This window comes from Oncorhynchus masou, chromosome 9, assembly GCF_036934945.1.
Source record: "Oncorhynchus masou masou isolate Uvic2021 chromosome 9, UVic_Omas_1.1, whole genome shotgun sequence".
Taxonomy (NCBI): Eukaryota; Metazoa; Chordata; class Actinopteri; order Salmoniformes; family Salmonidae; genus Oncorhynchus; species Oncorhynchus masou.
In genome coordinates this window covers 60,376,992-60,399,715 of record NC_088220.1, presented here as the reverse complement: position 1 = coordinate 60,399,715, position 22,724 = coordinate 60,376,992, and the positions used below count along the sequence as shown (strand labels likewise).

General features: G+C 46.8%; 1 protein-coding gene across 1 annotated transcript; it reads left to right on the top strand.

The window, feature by feature from the left end:
* On the top strand, positions 1 to 21,929 carry LOC135545050 (protocadherin-16-like). Its single transcript, XM_064972703.1, has 7 exons — positions 1 to 316; positions 545 to 945; positions 9,744 to 9,932; positions 14,452 to 14,683; positions 16,836 to 17,072; positions 21,432 to 21,871; positions 21,903 to 21,929. The coding sequence occupies exons 1-7, from the start codon at positions 1 to 3 to the stop codon at positions 21,927 to 21,929; spliced, it is 1,842 nt and encodes a 613-aa protein (XP_064828775.1).
* The last annotated feature ends 795 nt before the right edge of the window (positions 21,930 to 22,724 follow it).

Here is a 22,724-nt window from a genome sequence, read left to right as displayed (position 1 = left end):
ATGGTCATAGCTCTACACCATGTATTACCTCTACGCTCAGACCTCTACTCCCAGACCTCTACTCCCAGACCTCTACTCCCAGACATCTACTTCCAGACCTCTAATCCCAGACCTCTACTCTCAGACCTCTACTCCCAGATCTCTACTCTCAGATCTCTACTCTCAGACCTCTACTCTCAGACCTCTACTCCCAGACCTCTACTCGCAGACCTCTACTCCCAGATCTCTACTCTCAGATCTCTACTCTCAGACCTCTACTCTCAGACCTCTACTCCCAGACCTCTACTCTCAGATCTCTACTCTCAGACCTCTACTCGCAGACCTCTACTCCCAGATCTCTACTCTCAGATCTCTACTCTCAGACCTCTACTCTCAGACCTCTACTCCCAGACCTCTACTCCCAGACCTCTTCTCTCTGACCTCTACTCCCAGACCTCTACTCTCAGACCTCTACTCCCAGACCTCTTCTCTCTGACCTCTACTCTCAGACCTCTACTCCCAGACCTCTACTCCCAGACCTCTTCTCTCTGACCTCTACTCCCAGACCTCTACTCCCAGACCTCTACTCTCAGACCTCTACTCTCAGACCTCTACTCCCAGACCTCTACTCTCAGATCTCTACTCTCAGATCTCTACTCTCAGACCTCTACTCCCAGACCTCTACTCTCAGATCTCTACTCTCAGATCTCTACTCTCAGACCTCTACTCCCAGATCTCTACTCTCAGATCTCTACTCTCAGACCTCTACTCTCAGACCTCTACTCCCAGACCTCTACTCCCAGACCTCTACTCCCAGACCTCTTCTCTCTGACCTCTACTCTCAGACCTCTACTCCCAGACCTCTACTCCCAGACCTCTACTCTCCGACCTCTACTCTCTGACCTCTACTCTCCGAACTCTACTCTCCGACCTCTGTTCCAGCTCTGTCCACACTGGGGTCTGCATGTAATGGTAGTAGCAGGGTTATACGAGGTCACACATACTGTAGTACTGGAAAGAAGGCTCCATACAGCAGGAATCTGATGGGTGAACTGAACACAAACCGCACAGTGCCCAGTTGTCTTTGGATCCTTCTTCAGGTTGTTTAACTGAACACCCAGCCAAAAGTGAATCTCTCTCCAAACTCTTTATCTCCCTCTTCTCCCTTTCTCTAACTCGCGTTTCCTCTCTCCTTCTCCCTCTGGCTCCTCAATCCGCAAACTCTCTCGTCACCTGTCCCTTTTCTCCTCTCCCACTCGCTTTCCACCTCCCTCTCTCCATCTCTCCAACCCCAGTCCTCCCTATCTCTGCCTCGCTTCATAGGACATCTCCGACCAGGCTCTACTCTACTCTTCTCTCACACTGAGTGGAGACAGAACTCTGCTGGCTCCCGACCATCATCTAACAACTCTCCTGCCTTTGAACTTCTAATCCAATAAAAAGGGAATGTTTGCCCAACACAGCAGCACCACAGTGGGCAGAGCAGAGACCCAGAGGGAGGGGAGAGAAGCCTGAACAATACAAAACCGACTCAGAGGATCACAGTACCAGGCTATGTCCCAAATCCCCTAATGACCGCATCCCCTATATAGTGCACTACTTTGAAGAGGACACACATAGGGTTCTGGTCAAAAGTAGTTCACAATGTAGGAAATAGGGTACCATTTGGGATGCAGACAGAGTATTAGAGTACAGCAGAGGTCACTGTAGAGGGGTCAGGAGATGGGGATATCAGATACCTGTTAATTTTACATGGGAAAGTGTGGGAACTCTCCTAGCCTGGTTACCAGGTCTGTATGTAGTTCTCTTCTAGCCTGGTTACCATGTCTGTATGTAGTTACGTTCTAGTCTGGTTACCTGTTCTGTAAGTAGTTATGTTTTAGCCTGGTTACCAGGTCTGTATGTAGTTATGTTTTAGCCTGGTTACTAGGTCTGTATGTAGTTATGTTTTAGCCTGGTTACTAGGTCTGTAAGTAGTTATGTTTTAGCCTGGTTACCAGGTCTATATGTAGTTATGTTCTAGCCTGGTTACCAGGTCTATATGTAGTTATGTTTTAGACTGGTTACCAGGTCTGTATGTAGTTATGTTTTAGCCTGGTTACTAGGTCTGTATGTAGTTATGTTCTATCCTGATTACTAGGTCTGTATGTAGTTATGTTTTAGCCTGGTTACCAGGTCTGTATGTAGATATGTTCTAGCCTGGTTACTAGGTCTGTATGTAGTTATGTTCTAGCCTGGTTACTAGGTCTGGATGTAGTTATGTTTTAGTCTGGTTACCAGGTCTGGATGTAGTTCTCTTCTAGCCTGGTTACCAGATGTGTATGTAGTTCTCTCCTAGTCTGGTTACTAGGTCTGTATGTAGTTCTCTCCTAGCCTGGTTACCAGGTATGTAAGTAGTTATGTTTTAGCCTGGTTACCAGGTCTGTATGTAGTTATGTTCTAGCCTGGTTATTGGTCTGTATGTAGTTATGTTTAAGACTGGTTACCAGGTCTGTATGTAGTTATGTTCTAGCCTGGTTACTAGGTCTGTATGTAGTTATGTTTTAGCCTGGTTACCAGGTCTGTATGTAGTTATGTTCCAGCCTGGTTACTAGGTCTGTATGTAGTTATGTTTTAGCCTGGTTACCAGGTCTGTATGTAGTTATGTTCTAGCCTGGTTACTAGGTCTGTATGTAGTTATTTTTTAGCCTGGTTACCAGGTCTGGATGTAGTTCTCTTCTAGCCTGGTTACCAGATGTGTATGTAGTTCTCTCCTAGTCTGGTTACTAGGTCTGTATGTAGTTCTCTCCTAGCCTGTTTACCAGGTATGTATGTAGTTATGTTTTAGCCTGGTTACCAGATCTGTTTGTAGTTATGTTCTAGCCTGGTTACTAGGTCTGTATGTAGTTAATGTTCTAGCCTGTTTACCAGGTCTGTATGTAATTATGTTCTAGCCTGGTTACTAGGTCTGTAAGTAGTTATGTTTTAGCCTGGTTACCAGGTCTGTATGTAGTTATGTTCTAGCCTGGTTACCAGGTCTGTATGCAGTTATGTTCTAGCCTGGTTACTAGGTCTGTATGTAGTTATGTTTTAGCCTGGTTACCAGGTCTGGATGTAATTCTATTCTAGCCTGGTTACCAGATATGTATGTAGTTCTCTCCTAGCCTGGTTACCAGGTATGTATCTAATTATGTTTTTGCCTGGTTACCAGATCTGTTTGTAGTTATGTTCTAGCCTGGTTACTAGGTCTGTATGTAGTTATGTTTTAGCCTGGTTACCAGGTCTGTATGTAGTTATGTTCTAGTCTGGTTACCAGGTATGTATGTAGTTCTCTTCTAGCCTGGTTACCAGGTCTGTATGTAGTTATGGTCTAGCCTGGTTACCAGATCTGTTTGTAGTTATCTTCTAGCCTGGTTAACAGGTCTGTATGTAGTTCTTTTCTAGCCTGGTTACCAGGTCTATATGTAGTTCTCTTCTAGCCTCGTTACCTGATCTGTATGTAGTTATGTTCTAGCCTGGTTACCAGGTCTGTATGTAGTTACCTGTGACTGACTCATTGTCAATGAAGAAGAACAGTTGGCTGAAGCACACATATACTTAGCTGTAGTTTACAAGCGTTTGAATAAGACAGCGGCTGATTGGCTAGTGTCTACAGGTTGGTTTGTATTGGGTCAGAGTTCACTCACCCTGTGTAGCATCGGCTAAAGTTCAGAGGTCAAATCCTCAGCTTCACAGACCCCTGACTGTGTCTCAAATGTCATGCCTATACTCTAGTTAGTGCATTGCTTTTGATCAGGCCCACTATATATGGAATAAAGTGCCATTTGGGACGAAGCCCTGAGCCTTATTCCATTAGCTGGAGGAGAGTGGAACTGTGACGTTACTCGATGATGGAACCATGGATTCAAGTTGGAAATGTATAACACAACACACATGTATCCCTGCCAAGGCTGGAACTGAGCTGCACTGTTAGTTAACGTAAGTACAGTATGTTTTCACCGCTGTGACTATGGTTGTGTCCCAAATGGCACCCTATTCCCTATATAGTGCAATGCTGTTGACCAGAGCCCTATTAGGGAATAAGGAATAGTGTGCCATTTGGGACCCATACTGTATAAAGGGAAGGAACAGTCTGGCTGTGATTATAATTATAACAACACAACACCAGATACCAGATTTAAATACTCAGCATTGCGACATGGTAGGCGCATGGTGAGCGGACATCAATCTTAATCACATGGTTCTTATTAGTCTTAGCACATTGTGAGTGATTTACACCTTCCCCTCATCTCGTTCTCTCCCTCTTCCGCTTCCCCTCTCTCTCCCTCTATCTCTCTCACTGTGTATAATTTACCACAGCTCCTTCCATCAGGACTTTTTGATGAACGCCAGAGACGTAATTTTATTGGGTTATTCCTCCTCGTCACTCCCAGTTGTCTGTCTGTCTGTTGTTTGGTTAATTATTCTGCTTGTGTCCCAAATGGCACCCTATTCCAGTATTCCCGATAGTGCACTACTGTGCCATTTAGGACAAAGACATTCGGTCTCATTATTAACCAAGCCTGTCCATCTGAGTGGAGATGTTATGCTGGCATCTTCTTGCCTGCATCTGAAATGGCATCCTATTTTCTATTTAGTGCACTACTTTTGACCAGGGCTCATAGGGCACTTTGTAGGGGCGGGGTGTTATTTGGGACACATGTCCTGGACAGGCAGAACTAGTCCTCAGCCTCAGCTCACCTAGAATGAGAGAAGAATAGAGATTCCAGGTCCCTGTAGAGTTGAGATCATTCTGATTGCTCTCCACAGGCGTAGTATTGTGAACGTTTAGGGTTCTATGTCAATTCTATAGTACCTTCATTATAGTACAACAACATAAAACTCCTCTGCATTTGGTGCTAAATATATGGTTACCTTTAGAGGGTTGCATTTAGAGCAGGGTTATTATAGTCTAACATCCACTGGATATGTTTGTCAATGTGTGTTTCCCTGAAATCAAGCGTGGAGAGATTGTAGATAACAGTTGGATCAGTACATCTATCTCTACCATGTATAACGGGCGTCAGGCAGGTGAGACCATTCTGAACTGGAGGTGAACCTGTCCACATGCCTCCTATTACTCCTGATATCTGTCTTCACAACATACAACAGCCTCATAGCTCCCAATCCCTGGACTGTACTGTTCTCGCTCTCTCTCTCCATCCTCTCTCTCTCTCGTTCTCTTTCTAGCCTTAACCAGATTAGCATTCAGTTGTATCCATTCACCTTTGAGGCAGAGCTGTGGCGTGTGCATGTGAACTGTGGTTGGTGCCGTGTACTTTTGTCTCTCTGCAGTTATGTAGAATGCTAACATTCACAACTGGCCTGCTCTCTCTCTCTCTCTCTCTCTCTCTCTCTCTCTCTCTCTCTCTCTCTCTCTCTCTCTCTCTCTCTCTCTATCTATCTATCTATTTATCCCCGGTCACCCTATCCATCTCTTTACTTGAAGATACTTTATTCTCCTTGCTCTGCTTTTCATGTGTTATTCTTAGGGCCATGAGTCTTTCTCAACCACATGACCGAGCCAGGAATAACTCTAGGTCCTAGTAATACTGTTCCACTACTCCACTGTCCATCCAGGCTATGCAGCCAGGAGACCCTCACTATTTTCGTGTCTGGCACTTTTTTTAATGCTCTGCTACAGAAGAGTGTTTTCCCTCCAGCTTCAGTATTGCGCTCATATGAGAGTAGCGAACTCCATAGCCTCTACCTCTGAAATCATAGTTCCATTCTTTCCCCTCCACTGTAAATCCCAGGTGCATTCTACCAGTTCATTTGTCAGCCCTCATATCATAAATATTTAATGTGAGTATTGTACAGGTGCCATTTTTTATGACGGTGGTATTGGCTAGGAAAATAAACATTCCTCCATGCCTGGTTGTGGCTGAAATGGAAAGCTACGTTTGTGTCTACTCATATAGCTCTCTCTCTCTCTCTCTCTCTCTCTCTCTCTCTCTCTCTCTCTCTCTCTCTCTCTCTCTCTCTCCCTCTCTCTCACACACACACACACACACACACACACACACACAAAACAAGCTGTCTCCTACAGTAAGCCACGACCAGTGTTTAACTTGTCCAGGTTCAGTCATGCAACTATGGTGAGAACAAGAGGGAGCAGTGCAGTAGTTATTAATAATGTGCCCCATGTCAGATAATAGAATATTGAAGCTACAGCTTCAGGCCTAGAGAGTTGCTGTGTTTTAACAGAGATGCTCACCTCTCCTCAACAAGCTCCTGGTCTCTGACCCCTCCTGTGGTTTTACTAGCCTTCTCTTTGGTGTGTGTCTCTCTCTGCCAACATCACAGGGTCTCTTGCTGGCTCTCTCACTGTCCTTTGGCTGTCGTTAGGCCAAACACACACACACACACAAAAACACACACATGTATGCACACATACACACATACAGCTCCGTACAACCATACAGAACAGAGATCCTGTTTCAGTTGAGAATCGTCATCACCTCGTACACTCACAGGAGCCAGGGCCAGGCCAGGACAGAGAAGTGTGTGCTTTTGATAAGCATGGCTGGCTGTATTTTCCTTGGCCCAGTCTCTCATAGCTCTCTCCTAGCTGCCCTCTTAGGCACAGAGAAGCCATACTGCAGTAGTAGTAGTTGTACTTTCCTTCCCAGAGAGATCCCCCCCCCTTTTTTGAGATGGAAGGAAGAGAGAACTCTAATCAACTTGTGAGGCTTAACCCCATCTGTAATCTCTTTCTAGCTGCGATCCCGAGCCAACACTTGCAAACGATTACCCTGCCAGTACCCAGGAGGCTCTCTGATTGGCTTGTTTGGTTAGTCTAATCCAGGGAACTGCTACAGTCTCCTCTCCGCGGCTGACTAGTGGCTGGCTCGGGAGTTGGGCTGAACTGAGTGGAGGTTGTCTGTTATGAACCCACCAGTCCCAGCTCTCAGCTCTCTCTGTACTGTAGATGTGAGGTGTATTAGAACCAGACGTTGAGGGGTAGAACATTAGAGTTATAATGTGGTGAGGCAGGGAGGCAGTGAGGCGTACTGTGGGGGGTACACTGCTGCTCCCCAGCCCTCCCTCCCCATCCCCCTCCCTCCCTCCCCATCCTCCCTCTCTCCCTGTCACTGGGCTGTTCAGACAGACGCCACTCCACTCCTGAACCAGCCTGGCTGTCTCTACTGCTGGCATCTCTCCCGGCTAAACGCAGGCAGGACTGGGGAAGTCATCCTCTCCTCCCTCCCCCAGTGCCTCGTTCTATCAGAGGAGGTGGTTTGGCTTGTGCTCTAACTCAGATAAACAACACAGACGAGAAGAAAATACTCCCTCCAACAACACCTGGTGTCCTGTACTGTTACTGTCCTGTACTGTTACTGTTACTGTTACTGTTACTGTACTGTTACTGTTACTGTTACTGTTTATGTTCTGTACTGTCCTGTACTCTACTGTTACTGTTACTGTCTTGTACTGTTACTGTTACTGGTGTGTCCTGTACTGTACTGTACTGTTACTGTTACTGTTACTGTATTGTTACTGTTACTGTACTGTTACTGTTACTGCTACCTATGGTTACTGTTACTGTTACCATCCTGTACTGTACTGTTACTGTTACTGCTACCTATGGTTACGGTTACTGTTACCATCCTGTACTGTACTGTTACTGTTACTGTCCTGTACTGTTACTGTTACTGTCCTGTACTGTTACTGCTACCTACTGTTACTGTTACTGTTACTGTTACTGTTACTGTTAATGTTCTGTACTGTCCTGTACTCTACTGTTACTGTTACTGTCTTGTACTGTTACTGTTACTGGTGTGTCCTGTACTGTACTGTACTGTTACTGTTACTGTATTGTTACTGTTACTGTACTGTTACTGTTACTGCTACCTATGGTTACTGTTACTGTTACCATCCTGTACTGTACTGTTACTGTTACTGTCCTGTACTGTTACTGCTACCTACTGTTACTGTTACTGTTACCATCCTTGTACTGTTACTGTTACTGTCCTGTACTGTTACTGTTACTGTGCTGTTACTGTTGTGTCCTGTACTGTACTGTTTGTTACTGTACTGTTACTGTCCTGTCCTGTCCTGTCCTGTCCTGTTACTCTTACTGCTACTGTCACTGTCCTTTACTGTAGTGTCCTGTACTGTACTGTCCTGTTACTGTTACTGTTACTGTTACTGTGCTGTTACTGTAGTGTCCTGTACTGTACTGTTTGTTACTGTACTGTTACTGTCCTGTCCTGTCCTGTCCTGTCCTGTTACTCTTACTGCTACTGTCACTGTCCTTTACTGCAGTGTCCTGTACTGTCCTGTCCTGTTACTGTTACTGTTACTGTCACTGTTACTGCCCTGTACTGTACTGTAATGTCCTGTACTGTACTGTTACTGTTACTGTTACTGTACTGTCCTGTCCTGTACTGTATTGTTACTGTTACTGTTACTGTACTGTCCTGTACTGTACTGTATTGTTACTGTTACTCTCCTGTATTGTTACTGCCCTGTACTGTTACTGTTACTGTTACTGTACTGTCCTGTACTGTAATGTCCTGTACTGTACTGTTACTGTTACTGTTACTGTACTGTCCTGTCCTGTACTGTACTGTACTGTACTGTACTGTACTTTACTGTTACTGTTACTGTTACTGTACTGTCCTGTACTGTATTGTATTGTTACTGTTACTCTCCTGTATTGTTACTGCCCTGTACTGTATTGTTACTGTTACTGTAACTGTTACTGTCACTGCCCTGTACTGTACTGTACTGTCCTGTCCTGTTACTGTTACTATCACTGTTACTGTTACTGTTACTGCCCTGTACTGTTACTGTCCTGTCCTGTACTGTACTGTACTGTTACTGTCCTGTCATGTTACTGTTACTGGTCTGTCCTGTACTGTACTGTACTGTACTGTACTGTTACTGTTACTGTCACTGTCACTGTCCTGTACTGTTACTGTTACTGTTACTGTCCTGTACTGTTACTGTTACTGCACTGTACTGTTACTGTCCTGTTACTGTACTGTACTGTTACTGTCCTGTACTGTTACTGTTACTGTACTGTACTGTTACTGCACTGTACTGTTACTGTTACTGTTACTGTACTGTACTGTACTGTTACTGTTACTGTACTGTACTGTTACTGCACTGTACTGTTACTGTTACTGTACTGTACTGTTACTGCACTGTACTGTTACTGTTACTGTACTGTTACTGTTACTGTACTGTACTGTTACTGTACTGTACTGTTACTGTCCTGTACTGTTACTGTTACTGTACTGTACTGTTACTGCACTGTACTGTTACTGTTACTGTTACTGTCCTGTACTGTTACTGTTACTGTACTGTACTGTTACTGCACTGTACTGTTACTGTTACTGTTACTGTACTGTACTGTACTGTTACTGTACTGTACTGTTACTGTACTGTACTGTTACTGTCATGTATTGTCCTGTACTGTCCTGTGTGGGTTCTCGTTCATACTAGTGGTACTATCCAAAATTATCCCACAGGGTACATGCTAAAATACATTGGTCTAACTAGAAGGGTAATTTTCCTGAAGTCAAATTGTGTGCTTGCTTCAGCTGTCCAAAAGTAATTTACGGTAGTGGAATAATAGTATTTTTTGAAGTCAACATCCAATGTCCTCCAAAAGTTAGTGAGTATTTTCTTGTCTAGCTCCTAAGATTATTGTGTCTTCATAGGCGTAACAGTGAAAGATCCCCTTAAGACAAACTGTCTAACCCAGACATCCTCTTCTTTTATCTCCCTCTCTGCAGGTGACAGCGACAGACGCGGACGGTGGCTCCTTCGGCTCCATCAGCTACTCTCTGGGGTCAGGCATCAACAGTGCTGTCCCCTCCCAGTTCTCTGTAGGGAAGGAGACAGGACAGATCTGTACCAACGTGGCTCTGGACAGGGATCAGGGACCAACCAGCTACGACTTTACTGTCACAGCCGTGGACGGGGTGAGTCTCCACACATCTCCCACTGTATCTCTCCACCCTCCTAATCTCTCCTTCCCTCTGCACTCTTCCCTCCATTTACCCTCCACTAACCATCTCTCCCTCCACCTTCCTCAACCTCTCCGGAACAAGTCCAGCAGTGGACTTTATTATTTATTATGGAGTTTATTCTTCTCCCCTCCTCCATATCTCTCCACCCTCTTCTCTCTCTAGACCCCCTTCTTGGCTATCTCTCCACCCTCTTCTCTCTCTAGACCCACTTCTTGGCTATCTCTCCACCCTCTTCTCTCTCTAGACCCCCTTCTTGACTATCTCTCCACCCTCTTCTCTCTCTAGACCCCCTTCTTGGCTATCTCTCCACCCTCTTCTCTCTCTAGACCCACTTCTTGGCTATCTCTCCACCCTCTTCTCTCTCTAGACCCCCTTCTTGGCTATCTCTCCACCCTCTTCTCTCTCTAGACCCCCTTCTTGGCTATCTCTCCATCTCTCCACCCTCTTCTCTCTCTAGACCCCACCCTTTCTCTCTCTAGACCCCCTTCTTGGCTATCTCTCCACCCTCTTCTCTCTCTAGACCCACTTCTTGACCCACTTCTTGACTATCTCTCCACCCTCTTCTCTCTCTAGACCCACTTCTTGACTATCTCTCCCCACTTCTTGGCTACCCTCTTCTCTCTCTAGACCCCCTTCTTGGCTATCTCTCCACCCTCTTCTCTCTCTAGACCCCCTTCTTGGCTATCTCTCCACCCTCTTCTCTCTCCCCCTAGATCCCCACCCTTCTTCTCTAGACCCCCTTCTTGCTATCTCTCCACCCTCTTCTCTCTCTAGACCCACTTCTTGGCTATCTCTCCACCCTCTTCTCCTCTAGACCCTTCTTCTATCTCTCCACCCTCTTCTCTCTCTAGACCCACTTCTTGGCTATCTCTCCACCCTCTTCTCTCTCTAGACCCACTTCTTGGCTATCTCTCCACCCTCTTCTCTCTCTAGACCCCCTTCTTGGCTATCTCTCCACCCTCTTCTCTCTCTAGACCCCCTTCTTGGCTATCTCTCCACCCTCTTCTCTCTCTAGACCCCCTTCTTGGCTATCTCTCCACCCTCTTCTCTCTCTAGACCCACTTCTTGGCTATCTCTCCACCCTCTTCTCTCTCTAGACCCACTTCTTGGCTATCTCTCCACCCTCTTCTCTCTCTAGACCCACTTCTTGGCTATCTCTCCACCCTCTTCTCTCTCTAGACCCCCTTCTTGGCTATCTCTCCACCCTCTTCTCTCTCTAGACCCCCTTCTTGGCTATCTCTCCACCCTCTTCTCTCTCTAGACCCCCTTCTTGGCTATCTCTCCACCCTCTTCTCTCTCTAGACCCCCTTCTTGGCTATCTCTCCACCCTCTTCTCTCTCTAGACCCCCTTCTTGGCTATCTCTCCACCCTCTTCTCTCTCTAGACCCCCTTCTTGGCTATCTCTCCACCCTCTTCTCTCTCTAGACCCACTTCTTGACTATCTCTCCACCCTCTTCTCTCTCTAGACCCCCCTCTTCTTGGCTATCTCTCCACCCTCTTCTCTCTCTAGACCCACTTCTTGACTATCTCTCCACCCTCTTCTCTCTCTAGACCCCCTTCTTGGCTATCTCTCCACCCTCTTCTCTCTCTAGACCCACCCTTCTTCTCTAGACCCACTTCTTGCTATCTCTCCACCCTCTTCTCTCTCTTCTTGACCCCACCCTTCTTCTAGACCCACTTCTTGCTATCTCTCCACCCTCTTCTCTCTCTAGACCCCCTTCTTGGCTATCTCTCCACCCTCTTCTCTCTCTAGACCCACTTCTTGACTATCTCTCCACCCTCTTCTCTCTCTAGACCCCCTTCTTGGCTATCTCTCCACCCTCTTCTCTCTCTAGACCCACTTCTTGGCTATCTCTCCACCCTCTTCTCTCTCTAGACCCACTTCTTGGCTATCTCTCCACCCTCTTCTCTCTCTAGACCCACTTCTTGACTATCTCTCCACCCTCTTCTCTCTCTAGACCCACTTCTTGACTATCTCTCCACCCTCTTCTCTCCCACTTCTTGATATCTCTCCACCTCTTCTCTCTCTAGACCCACTTCTTGGCTATCTCTCCACCCTCTTCTCTCTCTAGACCCACTTCTTGACTATCTCTCCACCCTCTTCTCTCTCTAGACCCACTTCTTGGCTATCTCTCCACCCTCTTCTCTCTCTAGACCCACTTCTTGGCTATCTCTCCACCCTCTTCTCTCTCTATACCCACTTCTTGGCTATCTCTCCACCCTCTTCTCTCTCTATACCCACTTCTTGGCTATCTCTCCACCCTCTTCTCTCTATAGACCCACTTCTTGGCTATCTCTCCATCCTCATCCAATGTCTGCATTCCCTATATAGTCCATTCCTTTTCACCAGAGCCCTATGGGAATAGAGTGGCATTCTAATCTCTCCCTGTGAGTACATTAAACTCCTGACAGTGATCTCTTAAAGCAGTGTTTTTCAGAGTGTTTATAACAGCAGGGTTAAAAGAAGAAAAACTCCAGCACACTGGTAATATTAATGCTTCCAACAATTGAATGGATCTTTTTAACCGACATTTCACAGCAGGGTTCACAGCAGACAAATAGCTAGCAGAACCCTGGCTATTAGACGCAGCTATAGAGCCAGCGCCAGGATAGCTAGTAGAGAGGGGAGCAGCTCCCCAGCCAGGCAGAGCAGAACACAGCAGCGCAGCAAATCTGTCATTAGTGCAGCCAAATAAAATAGTCTGAATGAGTCTCCCTGGCAGGGCTGTGCTATGAATGAATCTCCCTGGCAGGACTGTGCTTTGAATGAGTCTCCCTGGCAGGACTGTGCTTTGAATGAGTCTCCCTGGCAGGACTGTGCTTTGAATGAGTCTCCCTGGCAGGACTGTGCTATGAATGAGTCTCCCTGGCAGGACTGTGCTGTGAATGAGTCTCCCTGGCAGGACTGTGCTTTGAATGAGTCTCCCTGGCAGGACTGTGCTATGAATGAGTCTCCCTGGCAGGACTGTGCTTTGAATGAGTCTCCCTGGCAGGACTGTGCTTTGAATGAGTCTCCCTGGCAGGACTGTGCTTTGAATGAGTCTCCCTGGCAGGACTGTGCTATGAATGAATCTCCCTGGCAGGACTGTGCTTTGAATGAGTCTCCCTGGCAGGACTGTGCTTTGAATGAGTCTCCCTGGCAGGACTGTGCTTTGAATGAGTCTCCCTGGCAGGACTGTGCTTTGAATGAGTCTCCCTGGCAGGACTGTGCTGTGAATGAGTCTCCCTGGTAGGATTGTGCTGTGAATGAGTCTCCCTGGCAGGACTGTGCTGTGAATGAGTCTCCCTGGCAGGACTGTGCTGTGAATGAGTCTCCCTGGCAGGACTGTGCTGTGAATGAGTCTCCCTGGCAGGACTGTGCTGTGAATGAGTCTCCCTGGCAGGACTGTGCTGTGAATGAGTCTCCCTGGCAGGACTGTGCTGTGAATGAGTCTCCCTGTCAGGACTGTGCTGTGAATGAGTCTCCCTGGCAGGACTGTGCTGTGAATGAGTCTCCCTGGCAGGACTGTGCTGTGATAGCATCCTGTAGCGCCACACGCCAAATCATACTTAAAAGTAAAAGGGTAGAAATTAATGGAAATCACTGCAGTCATGGTAAAGCAATCAGATAGAGAAGAGAGAGTGATAGAGCGAGAGAGAGAGAGAGAGAGGGAGAGAAAAATGCATACAACGTCTAGCAGACTGGCAGACAGTCAGATAGACAGACATGCAGACAGACAGACAGAAATGCAAGCAGGCAGACAGTCAGTCAGTCAGACACAGACAGACATGCAGACATACAGACATACAGTCAGACAGGCAGAGAGCAGTAATATTTAATAAGTTGGACCGCTGCTCCTCCTCCTCCTTCCCCCACCCTCTCATCAGTCCGGCCAAATGAAAAGCCTGCTCTGTATTCTGTTCAGAACGAGCCGCCAGGGAAACAGAGCTCTCTGCTCTGTGGCAGTAGCGAGCCCTCTCAACCCCCACAGATCCTGACAGATTGCTGTTTCCCTGGGGAAGCTATCAATCTGTATCCCTCCACCAACCTGCCAGGACTAGATTTCAGAGTCAGACGTTTTTAACAGGGTTCCTGCTGATTTGAACTTTCTCCATTAATGTGGTCAAATGTGTTTGTTTACCACTTAGTCCTGCTGATATACAACAGCATGCAAAGTCTAGTAGAACAGAGAGCTTTTTATCCTTAGAAGAGGTGCAAACCCAACACCTAACTCACTACAGCTGGGCTTTGATATAAAGGGGGAAAGGTGCTCAGCTTAAATGAAGCATGTTGAAATAAAAAACTTTCCTACCCCAGGACACTTCATGTGGTGACTGTCCCAGAAAATTCTGGATTTGTCCATTGTTTTATTATTGGTTTCACATAAATCTCCAACAAACCAACACAGAATGTCACTGATACTTCTAACACATTCCAATGAGAGTTGTCTTTTTGATTTATTGTTTGATTTTCCTTTCTGTTCCCCTGCAGGGCGGTCTGAACTCTGTGGCCTACGTCAGGGTGGACCTGCTGGACATCAATGACAACAGACCAGTCTTCTACCCTGTGAGCTACGCCGTCAGCCTTAGCTCCCAGAGTGCACCTGGCACTTCTGTTGTCAAGGTTACGGCCCTTGACCCCGACACTGGGGAGAACGGGAGGGTCACATACCGAACCGTCCCCAGGGGCAACTCCCCCTTCTTCACCCTCAACAAAGACACAGGTTGGTACTTTTACTGTAATACAGATTTAACAACAAAGACACAGGTTGGTACTTTTACTGTAATACAGATTTAACAACAAAGACACAGGTTGGTACTTTTACTGTAATACAGATTTAACAACAAAGACACAGGTTGGTACTTTTGCTGTAATACATCTTTTTAATTAACAAAAAGACACAGGTTGGTGTTTTTACATGTATTACAGCTTTAAAGTGTTCACGGTACAGGCTCCCCAAGGCCCCCCCCCCCCCCCCGCTCAACTCAAAAGGTGGCGCACAGAATGCAAAAATATTCTTAGAAATATTTAACCTCCACACATTAACAAGTCCAATAGCTCAAATGAAAGATAAACACCTTGTTCATCTACCCAGTGCGTCAGATTTCTAAAATGTTTTACGGCGAAAACATAGCACATATTTATGTCAAACCACCACAAAGACACAGACGATATACAGCCATTTTGTCGAACAAAAGATGCAATCACAAACGCAGGATTAAAAGAAAAATAATTCACTAACCTTTTGAAAATCTTCATCAGATGACAGTAATAGGACATGTTACACAGTACATTTATGTTTTTTTCAATAATATGCAATTTATATCCATAAATCTCCGTTTACATTGACGCCATGTTCAGAAAATCCTCAAAAATGTCCGGAGAAATTATAGATAGCTCCTCCAGATAACAGAAATACATATCATAAACTTTGACTAAATATACATGTTCTACATATAGTTACAAAGATACACTGCTTCTTAATGCAACCGCTTTGTCACATTTATTTTTAACATTAAAGAAATCGTTCACTATGCAATAATCTGAGGCGGCGCTCAGACGTAAGCAATATTTCTCCGCTATGTTGGAGTCAACAGAAATACAAAATTACAACATAAATATTCCCTTACCTTTGATGGTCTTCGATCAGAATGTAGTGGAAGGAGTCATACTTCGTTTTGTTTCAAGTCGTGTGTCTTTGTATTAGCATATGCTACCACTTTCAGCTGAAATGCATCCAAAATTACTTCTGGTCCCGAACAGTTGCACATCAAAACTTCAAAATTACATATTATATGTTGACTAAACTGGTCAAACTAAGTGCAGAATCAAGCTTTAGGATGTTATAAATGTACAAAACAATTGGCGATTCAACCGGACAAAAGCAATTCTTCTCAGACAATCTGGAACAGAGGAATGACTGTATTTTCTCGCGACACCCACTCTTTTGCCTCCCAAAGGGTCAAAGCTCGCGGGATTTGCACAATTAAACGCTCTACTGAATGAGGACATCTAGTGGAAGACATAGAAAGTGTTTCCAGATCCATAGCTGGTTGGGAAGGGTGGGGGCGATGACGTCAAAGTTGGCCCAACTTTCATGTTTCCAAAACTAGTTTGGGAGATTGGCTGCCCTGTGAGTTCTGCTATACTTACAGACATAATTCAAACGGTTTTAGAAGCTTTAGAGTGTTTTCTATCCAATAATAATTATTATATGCATATATTAGCAATTTTGGACAGATTATTTTTCAGTTTACTATGGGCACGCAATTCATCCAAAGGGAGCAGTATTGTCCCGAGCCTTAACAGGTTTTAACAACAAAGACACAGGTTGGTGTTTTTACATGTAGTACAGCTTTAACTATGAACAAAGACACAGGTTGGTGTTTTTACATGTAGTACAGCTTTAACAACAAAGACACAGGTTGGTGTTTTTACATGTAGTACAAAGACACAGGTTGGTGTTTTTACTGTTTAACAAAGACACAGGTTGGTGTTTTCACATGTAGTACAGCTTTAACAACAAAGACACAGGTTGGTGTTTTTACATGTAGTACAGCTTTAACAACAAAGACACACGTTGGTGTTTTTACATGTAGTACAGCTTTAACAACAAAGACACACGTTGGTACTGTATTAACTTCTTATATAGTTACAGGTGTATCGAGGAAAAAGGCATTCTTGTATTTTCCACCATGTGTTTAATGGATCTTACAGATGTCAGATGCCAGATGCCAGCGCGCTGGAATTGAATTTTCCTGGAATTAAATAAAGTGTGTATGTTTGTGTGTGTGTGTCCATCCTCATGTCTCTGTGTGTGTATTTGGAGCTGTGTCTGACCTTGACCATTGTGATTTGTGTCCTTTCTCCACCAGGTGTGATCTCCCTGTCCCGGTCGCTGCACGGCAAGGCCAACACGGTGATCCCCATGGTGGTTTCAGCCCAGGACGGAGGGGGTTTGGCAGCACTGGTCAACGCCCGGGTCAACATCAGTGTGGTGGCAGGCCTGGTGGCGCCTCCTGTGTTCGAACACAGCCAGTACAGCTTCACTGTATGTGAAAACGTACTGCGAGGGACTGAGGTTGGCATCGTACAGGCCATCAGTAAGAACGGTGGGTGTGACTTGGATTTGGAACTTCTGATTGCTTAAGGACCGCTAACACCTGTTTGAAAGTATGCATATGCATATGCATGTGTGAGTGTGTGAGTGTGTGTGTGTGTGTGTGTGTGTGTGTGTGTGTGTGTGTGTGTGTGTGTGTGTGTGTGTGTGTGTGTGTGTGTGAGTGTGTGAGTGTGTGAGTGTGTATGTGTGTGTGTGTGTGTGTGTGTGGGCAGCATGTGCTGAAAGGACTCACTGGGGCATTCTGTGCTCCCTCTGTGCTCCCTGTACCAGTTGTTCAAATAGGCAGCGAGCCACTGTACACACCTCGTTTAGAAATCACATTAATCACACATTCCATCCCAGGACATTGTTTTTATAATCATTACTTTGGATATTTAGGACTCTGTCACAGTGTAAAATCCTTGACAAATGACTGAGGGGGAGTATATTGTAACTGAAGTGCTCTCTGCCTAGTCTGGTTCTGGTCTCCTCGTCTGGTCTGGTCTGGTTCTGGCCTCCTCATCTGGTCTGGTTCTTGTCTCCTTGTCTGGTCTGGTCTGGTTCTGGTCTCCTCGTCTGGTTCTGGTCTCCTCATCTGTACTGGTTCTGATCTCCTCGTCTGGTCTGGTTCTGGTCTCCTCGTCTGGTCTGGTTCTGGTCTCCTCATCTTTTCTGGTCTGGTTCTGGCCTCCTCATCTGGCCTGGTTCTGGTCTCCTCATCTGGTCTGGTCTGGTTCTGGCCTCCTCCTCAACACTTATAATACAATATGGCAGACCTTACAGAGAGAAGTCATTTAGTTATGGCTTGAGAAATGACTCGTTAATACGGATGAATAATATTCTGTACATGATGGTTCTGGTCTCTTTGTCTGGTCTGGTTCTGGTCTTCTCGTCTGGTCTGGTTCTGGTCTCCTCGTCTGGACTGGTTCTGGTCTCCTCGTCTGGTCTGGTTCTGTTCTCCTCGTCTAGACTGGTTTTGGTCTCCTCATCTGGACTGGTTCTGGTCTCCTCGTCTGGTCTGGTTCTATTCTACTCGTCTGGTCTGGTTCTATTCTCTTCGTCTGTTCTGGTTCTGGTCTCCTTGTCTGGTCTGGTTCTGGTCTCCTCGTCTGGTCTGGTTCTGGTCTCCTCGTTTGGACTAGTTCTGATCTTCTCGCCTGGACTGCTTCTTGTCTCCTCGTCTGGTCTGGTTCTATTCTCCTCGTCTGGTCTGGTTCTATTCTCGTCTGGTCTGGTTCTATTCTCCTCGTCTGGTCTGGTTCTGGTCTCCTCGTCTGGTCTGGTTCTAGTCTCCTCGTCTGGTCTGGTTCTATTCTCCTCGTCTGGTCTGGTTCTGGTCTCCTCGTCTGGTCTGGTTCTATTCTCCTCGTCTGGTCTGGTTCTATTCTCCTCGTCTGGCCTGGTTCTATTCTCCTCGTCTGGTCTGGTTCTATTCTCCTCGTCTGGTCTGGTTCTATTCTCCTCATCCGTTCTGGTTCTGGTCTCCTCATCAGGACTGATTCTGGTCTCCTCGTCTGATCTGGTTGTATTCTCCTCGTCTGGTCTGGTTCTATTCTCCTCGTTTGTTCTGGTTCTGGTCTCCTCACCTGGACTGCTTCTGGCCTCCTCGTCTGGTTCTATTCTCCTCGTCTGGTCTGGTTCTATTCTCCTCGTCTGGTCTGGTTCTATTTTCCTCGTCTGGTCTGGTTCTGGTCTCCTCGTCTGGTCTGGTTCTATTCTCCTCGTCTGGTCTGGTTCTGTTCTCCTCGTCTGGACTGGTTCTATTCTCCTCGTCTGGTCTGGTTCTGGTCTCCTCGTCTGGTCTGGTTCTATTCTCCTCGTCTGGTCTGGTTCTGGTCTCCTCGTCTGGTCTGGTTCTATTCTCCTCGTCTGGTCTGGTTCTATTCTCCTCGTCTGGTCTGGTTCTATTCTCCTCGTCTGGTCTGGTTCTGGTCTCCTCGTCTGGTCTGGTTCTATTCTCCTCGGGTCTGGTTCTGTTCTCCTCGTCTGGTCTGGTTCTATTCTCCTCGTCTGGTCTGGTTCTGGTCTCCTCGTCTGGTCTGGTTCTATTCTCCTCGTCTGGTCTGGTTCTGGTCTCCTCGTCTGGTCTGGTTCTATTCTCCTCGTCTGGTCTGGTTCTATTCTCCTCGTCTGGTCTGGTTCTATTCTCCTCGTCTGGTCTGGTTCTGGTCTCCTCGTCTGGTCTGGTTCTATTCTCCTCGTCTGGTCTGGTTCTGTTCTCCTCGTCTGGACTGGTTCTATTCTCCTCGTCTGGTCTGGTTCTGGTCTCCTCGTCTGGTCTGGTTCTATTCTCCTCGTCTGGTCTGGTTCTGGTCTCCTCGGTCTGGTTCTTCTCTCGGTTGGTTCTATTCTCCTCGTCTGGTCTGGTTCTATTCTCCTCGTCTGGTCTGGTTCTATTCTCCTCGTCTGGTCTGGTTCTGGTCTCCTCGTCTGGTCTGGTTCTATTCTCCTCGTCTGGTCTGGTTCTGGTCTCCTCGTCTGGTATGGTTCTAGTCTCCTCGTCTGGTCTGGTTCTATTCTCCTCGTCTGGTCTGGTTCTGGTCTCCTTGTCTGGTCTGGTTCTGGTCTCCTCGTCTGGTCTGGTTCTATTCTCCTCGTCTGGTCTGGTTCTGGTCTCCTCGTTTTGTCTGGTTCTATTCTCCTCGTCTGGTCTGGTTCTATTCTCCTCGTCTGGTCTGGTTCTGGTCTCCTCGTCTGGTCTGGTTCTATTCTCCTCGTCTGGTCTGGTTCTGGTCTCCTCGTCTGGTCTGGTTCTATTCTCCTGGTCTGGGTCTGGTTCTATTCTCCTCGGTCTGGTCTGGTTCTATTCTCCTCGTCTGGTTCTGGTCTGGGTTCTATTCTCCTCTGGTCTGGTCTGGTTGGTCTGGTCTCCTCGGTCTGGTTCTATTCTCCTCGTGGGTCTGGTTCTGGTCTAGTCTCCTCGTCTGGTCTGGTTCTATTCTCCTCGCCTGGTCTGGTTCTGGTCTCCTGGGTCTGGTCTCTGCCTGGTCTCCTCGTCTGGTCTGGTTCTGGTCTCCTCGTTTCTGGTTCTATTCTCCTCGTCTGGTCTGGTTTCTCCTCGTCTGGTCTGGTTCTCTCCTCGTCTGGTCTGGTTCTGGTCTCCTCGTCTGGTCTGGTTCTATTCTCCTCATCTGGTCTGGTTCTGGTCTCTATTCTCCTCGTCTGGTCTGGTTCTGGTCTCCTCGTCTGGTCTGGTACTATTCTCCTCGTCTGGTCTGGTTCTATTCTCCTCGTCTGGTCTGGTTCTGGTCTCCTCGTCTGGTCTGGTTCTGGTCTCCTCGTCTGGTCTGGTTCTATTCTCCTCGTCTGGTCTGGTTCTATTCTCCTCGTCTGGTCTGGTTCTGGTCTCCTCGTCTGGTCTGGTTCTATTCTCCTCGTCTGGTCTGGTTCTATTCTCCTCGTCTGGTCTGGTTCTGGTCTCCTCGTTTTGTCTGGTTCAATTCTCCTCGTCTGGTCTGGTTCTATTCTCCTCGTCTGGTCTGGTTCTATTCTCCTCGTCTGGTCTGGTTCTGGTCTCCTCGTCTGGTCTGGTTCTATTCTCCTCGTCTGGTCTGGTTCTATTCTCCTCATCTGGTCTGGTTCTGGTCTCCTCGTCTGGTCTGGTACTATTCTCCTCGTCTGGTCTGGTTCTATTGTCCTCGTCTGGTCTGGTTCTATTCTCCTCGTCTGGTCTGGTTCTGGTCTCCTCGTCTGGTCTGGTTCTATTCTCCTCGTCTGGTCTGGTTCTATTCTCCTCGTCTGGTCTGGTTCTGGTCTCCTCGTCTGGTCTGGTACTATTTTCCTCGTCTGGTCTGGTTCTATTTTCCTCGTCTGGTCTGGTTCTATTCTCCTCGTCTGGACTGGCTCTGGATCTTGTCATCTCACTTCAAAAGATACAAATAAAATAAACTCACACACACAATTGCATCGGTATTCACAAACATGCACTCAAACACTCACACACCCACAAAAATACACACACACACACACACACACACACACACACACACACACACACACACACACACACACACACACACACACACACACACACACACACACACACACACACACACACATTTGTGCTACACACACATCACAACTGCTGCTACCAGACTGTTATTATGATTGATAAATACTGCACAGTTCAAACACTTGCCTCCCTTCCCCAATACACGTAAAATATTGGACTATAAATGGTTCCTTCCGGTATTATACTTATGCTACGATATGTATTCTTTTCTACTGATCCATTTACTTTATGTTCATATTGTTATCTTTTATTATTCCTTATGGTTGTTGCTTTGTGAAATAAAGAACCTGCAAGGAGCCATGTGTATCCTGTACATAAGGGATAATAAAACATTCAACTTCCCCTGTCTGTTCCCAGGCGGCCCCAGTAAGGACATCCTGTACACCATCTCCTCTGGAGACCCTGCTGGCTACTTCACTGTGGACCCAGAGAGTGGTGCCCTGCGGACCAGCCTTCCTCTGGACCACGAGGCCCAGCCCTCTCTAACCCTGGAGCTCCAGGCTCGTAGCGGCAGCCCCCCTGCCTTCGGTCAGACCCACGTCCACATCACCATCCAGGACATCAACGACAACGCTCCTGTCTTCATGCCCTCCTCTTCTGAGTCTCTCCTCCTCCCGGAGCACACAGAGATAGGGACCGTGGTCTACAGAGTCCAGGCCAAAGACCGGGACTCCGGCCTCAACGGCCAGATGACCTTTGATCTTTCCTCCACCGCGACCTCAAGCGGAGGTCAAAGAACCTTTTCCATGGAGCGCAGCACAGGGGAGATCCGGCTGGTTGGTGGGCTGTCATACGACGTAACGCCGCGTTACGACCTGACGGTGACAGCTAAAGATGGCGGCGCGCCGCAGCTGAGCTCTACCATGATGCTGGTGGTGCACGTCCAGGCGGAGAACGACCATGGTCCCGTGTTCGACACCCTGACCTACCGCGTGGAGCTGAGGGAGAACACGCCGCTCAGCACACGCTTCCTACAGGTATGTCCTCTAGATTGTTCAACTAACAGCCAACAAAAATGTCTTCTAACTATCCCTAAACGTAACATCAGCCAGCTGTTATGTATCAACAGAGTTGCAGTTGATCGGTTGTTGATAGTTTGAGTATCTGCAGATCATCTGCATGGGACTATCCAAATAAAGTGGAACCCTTTATTGTCCCCAAGAGGAAAATAGACTTGGAAAAAACTCTGCTGTATGTTAGAAAATGATATTGAGGGCAGGTTTCCCAGACCCAGACTATAGTAATCCTTCCCTGGAGTAACAACAATTTGAATTTCCATTGAAAGCGATTTCTGTTGTCCAAAATAGGCTTCATCTGTATCCTGGAAACCAGCCCAATATCTGCTGCACATCATGTATACTGTTCATCCACAGGTTGAAAGGGGAACATTGTCTTGGACACATTTTTCTGTATATAACAATAGACATAATATCTCACATATCAAATAGAACTGTCAGTTCTGTAATGTTTTGTATGTATTTCTGATGAATTACTTAATTCATCCATCTACAGGTGCGAGCTCTGAGCCTGGACACCACGGGTTCAGGGTCCTCCTCTCCACTGGCGTACTACCTGAGACCTGACGGGGACGCAGCAGGGTTTGGCATTGCGGCAGACAGCGGCTGGCTGTTTGTGAAGAGCGCCCTGGAC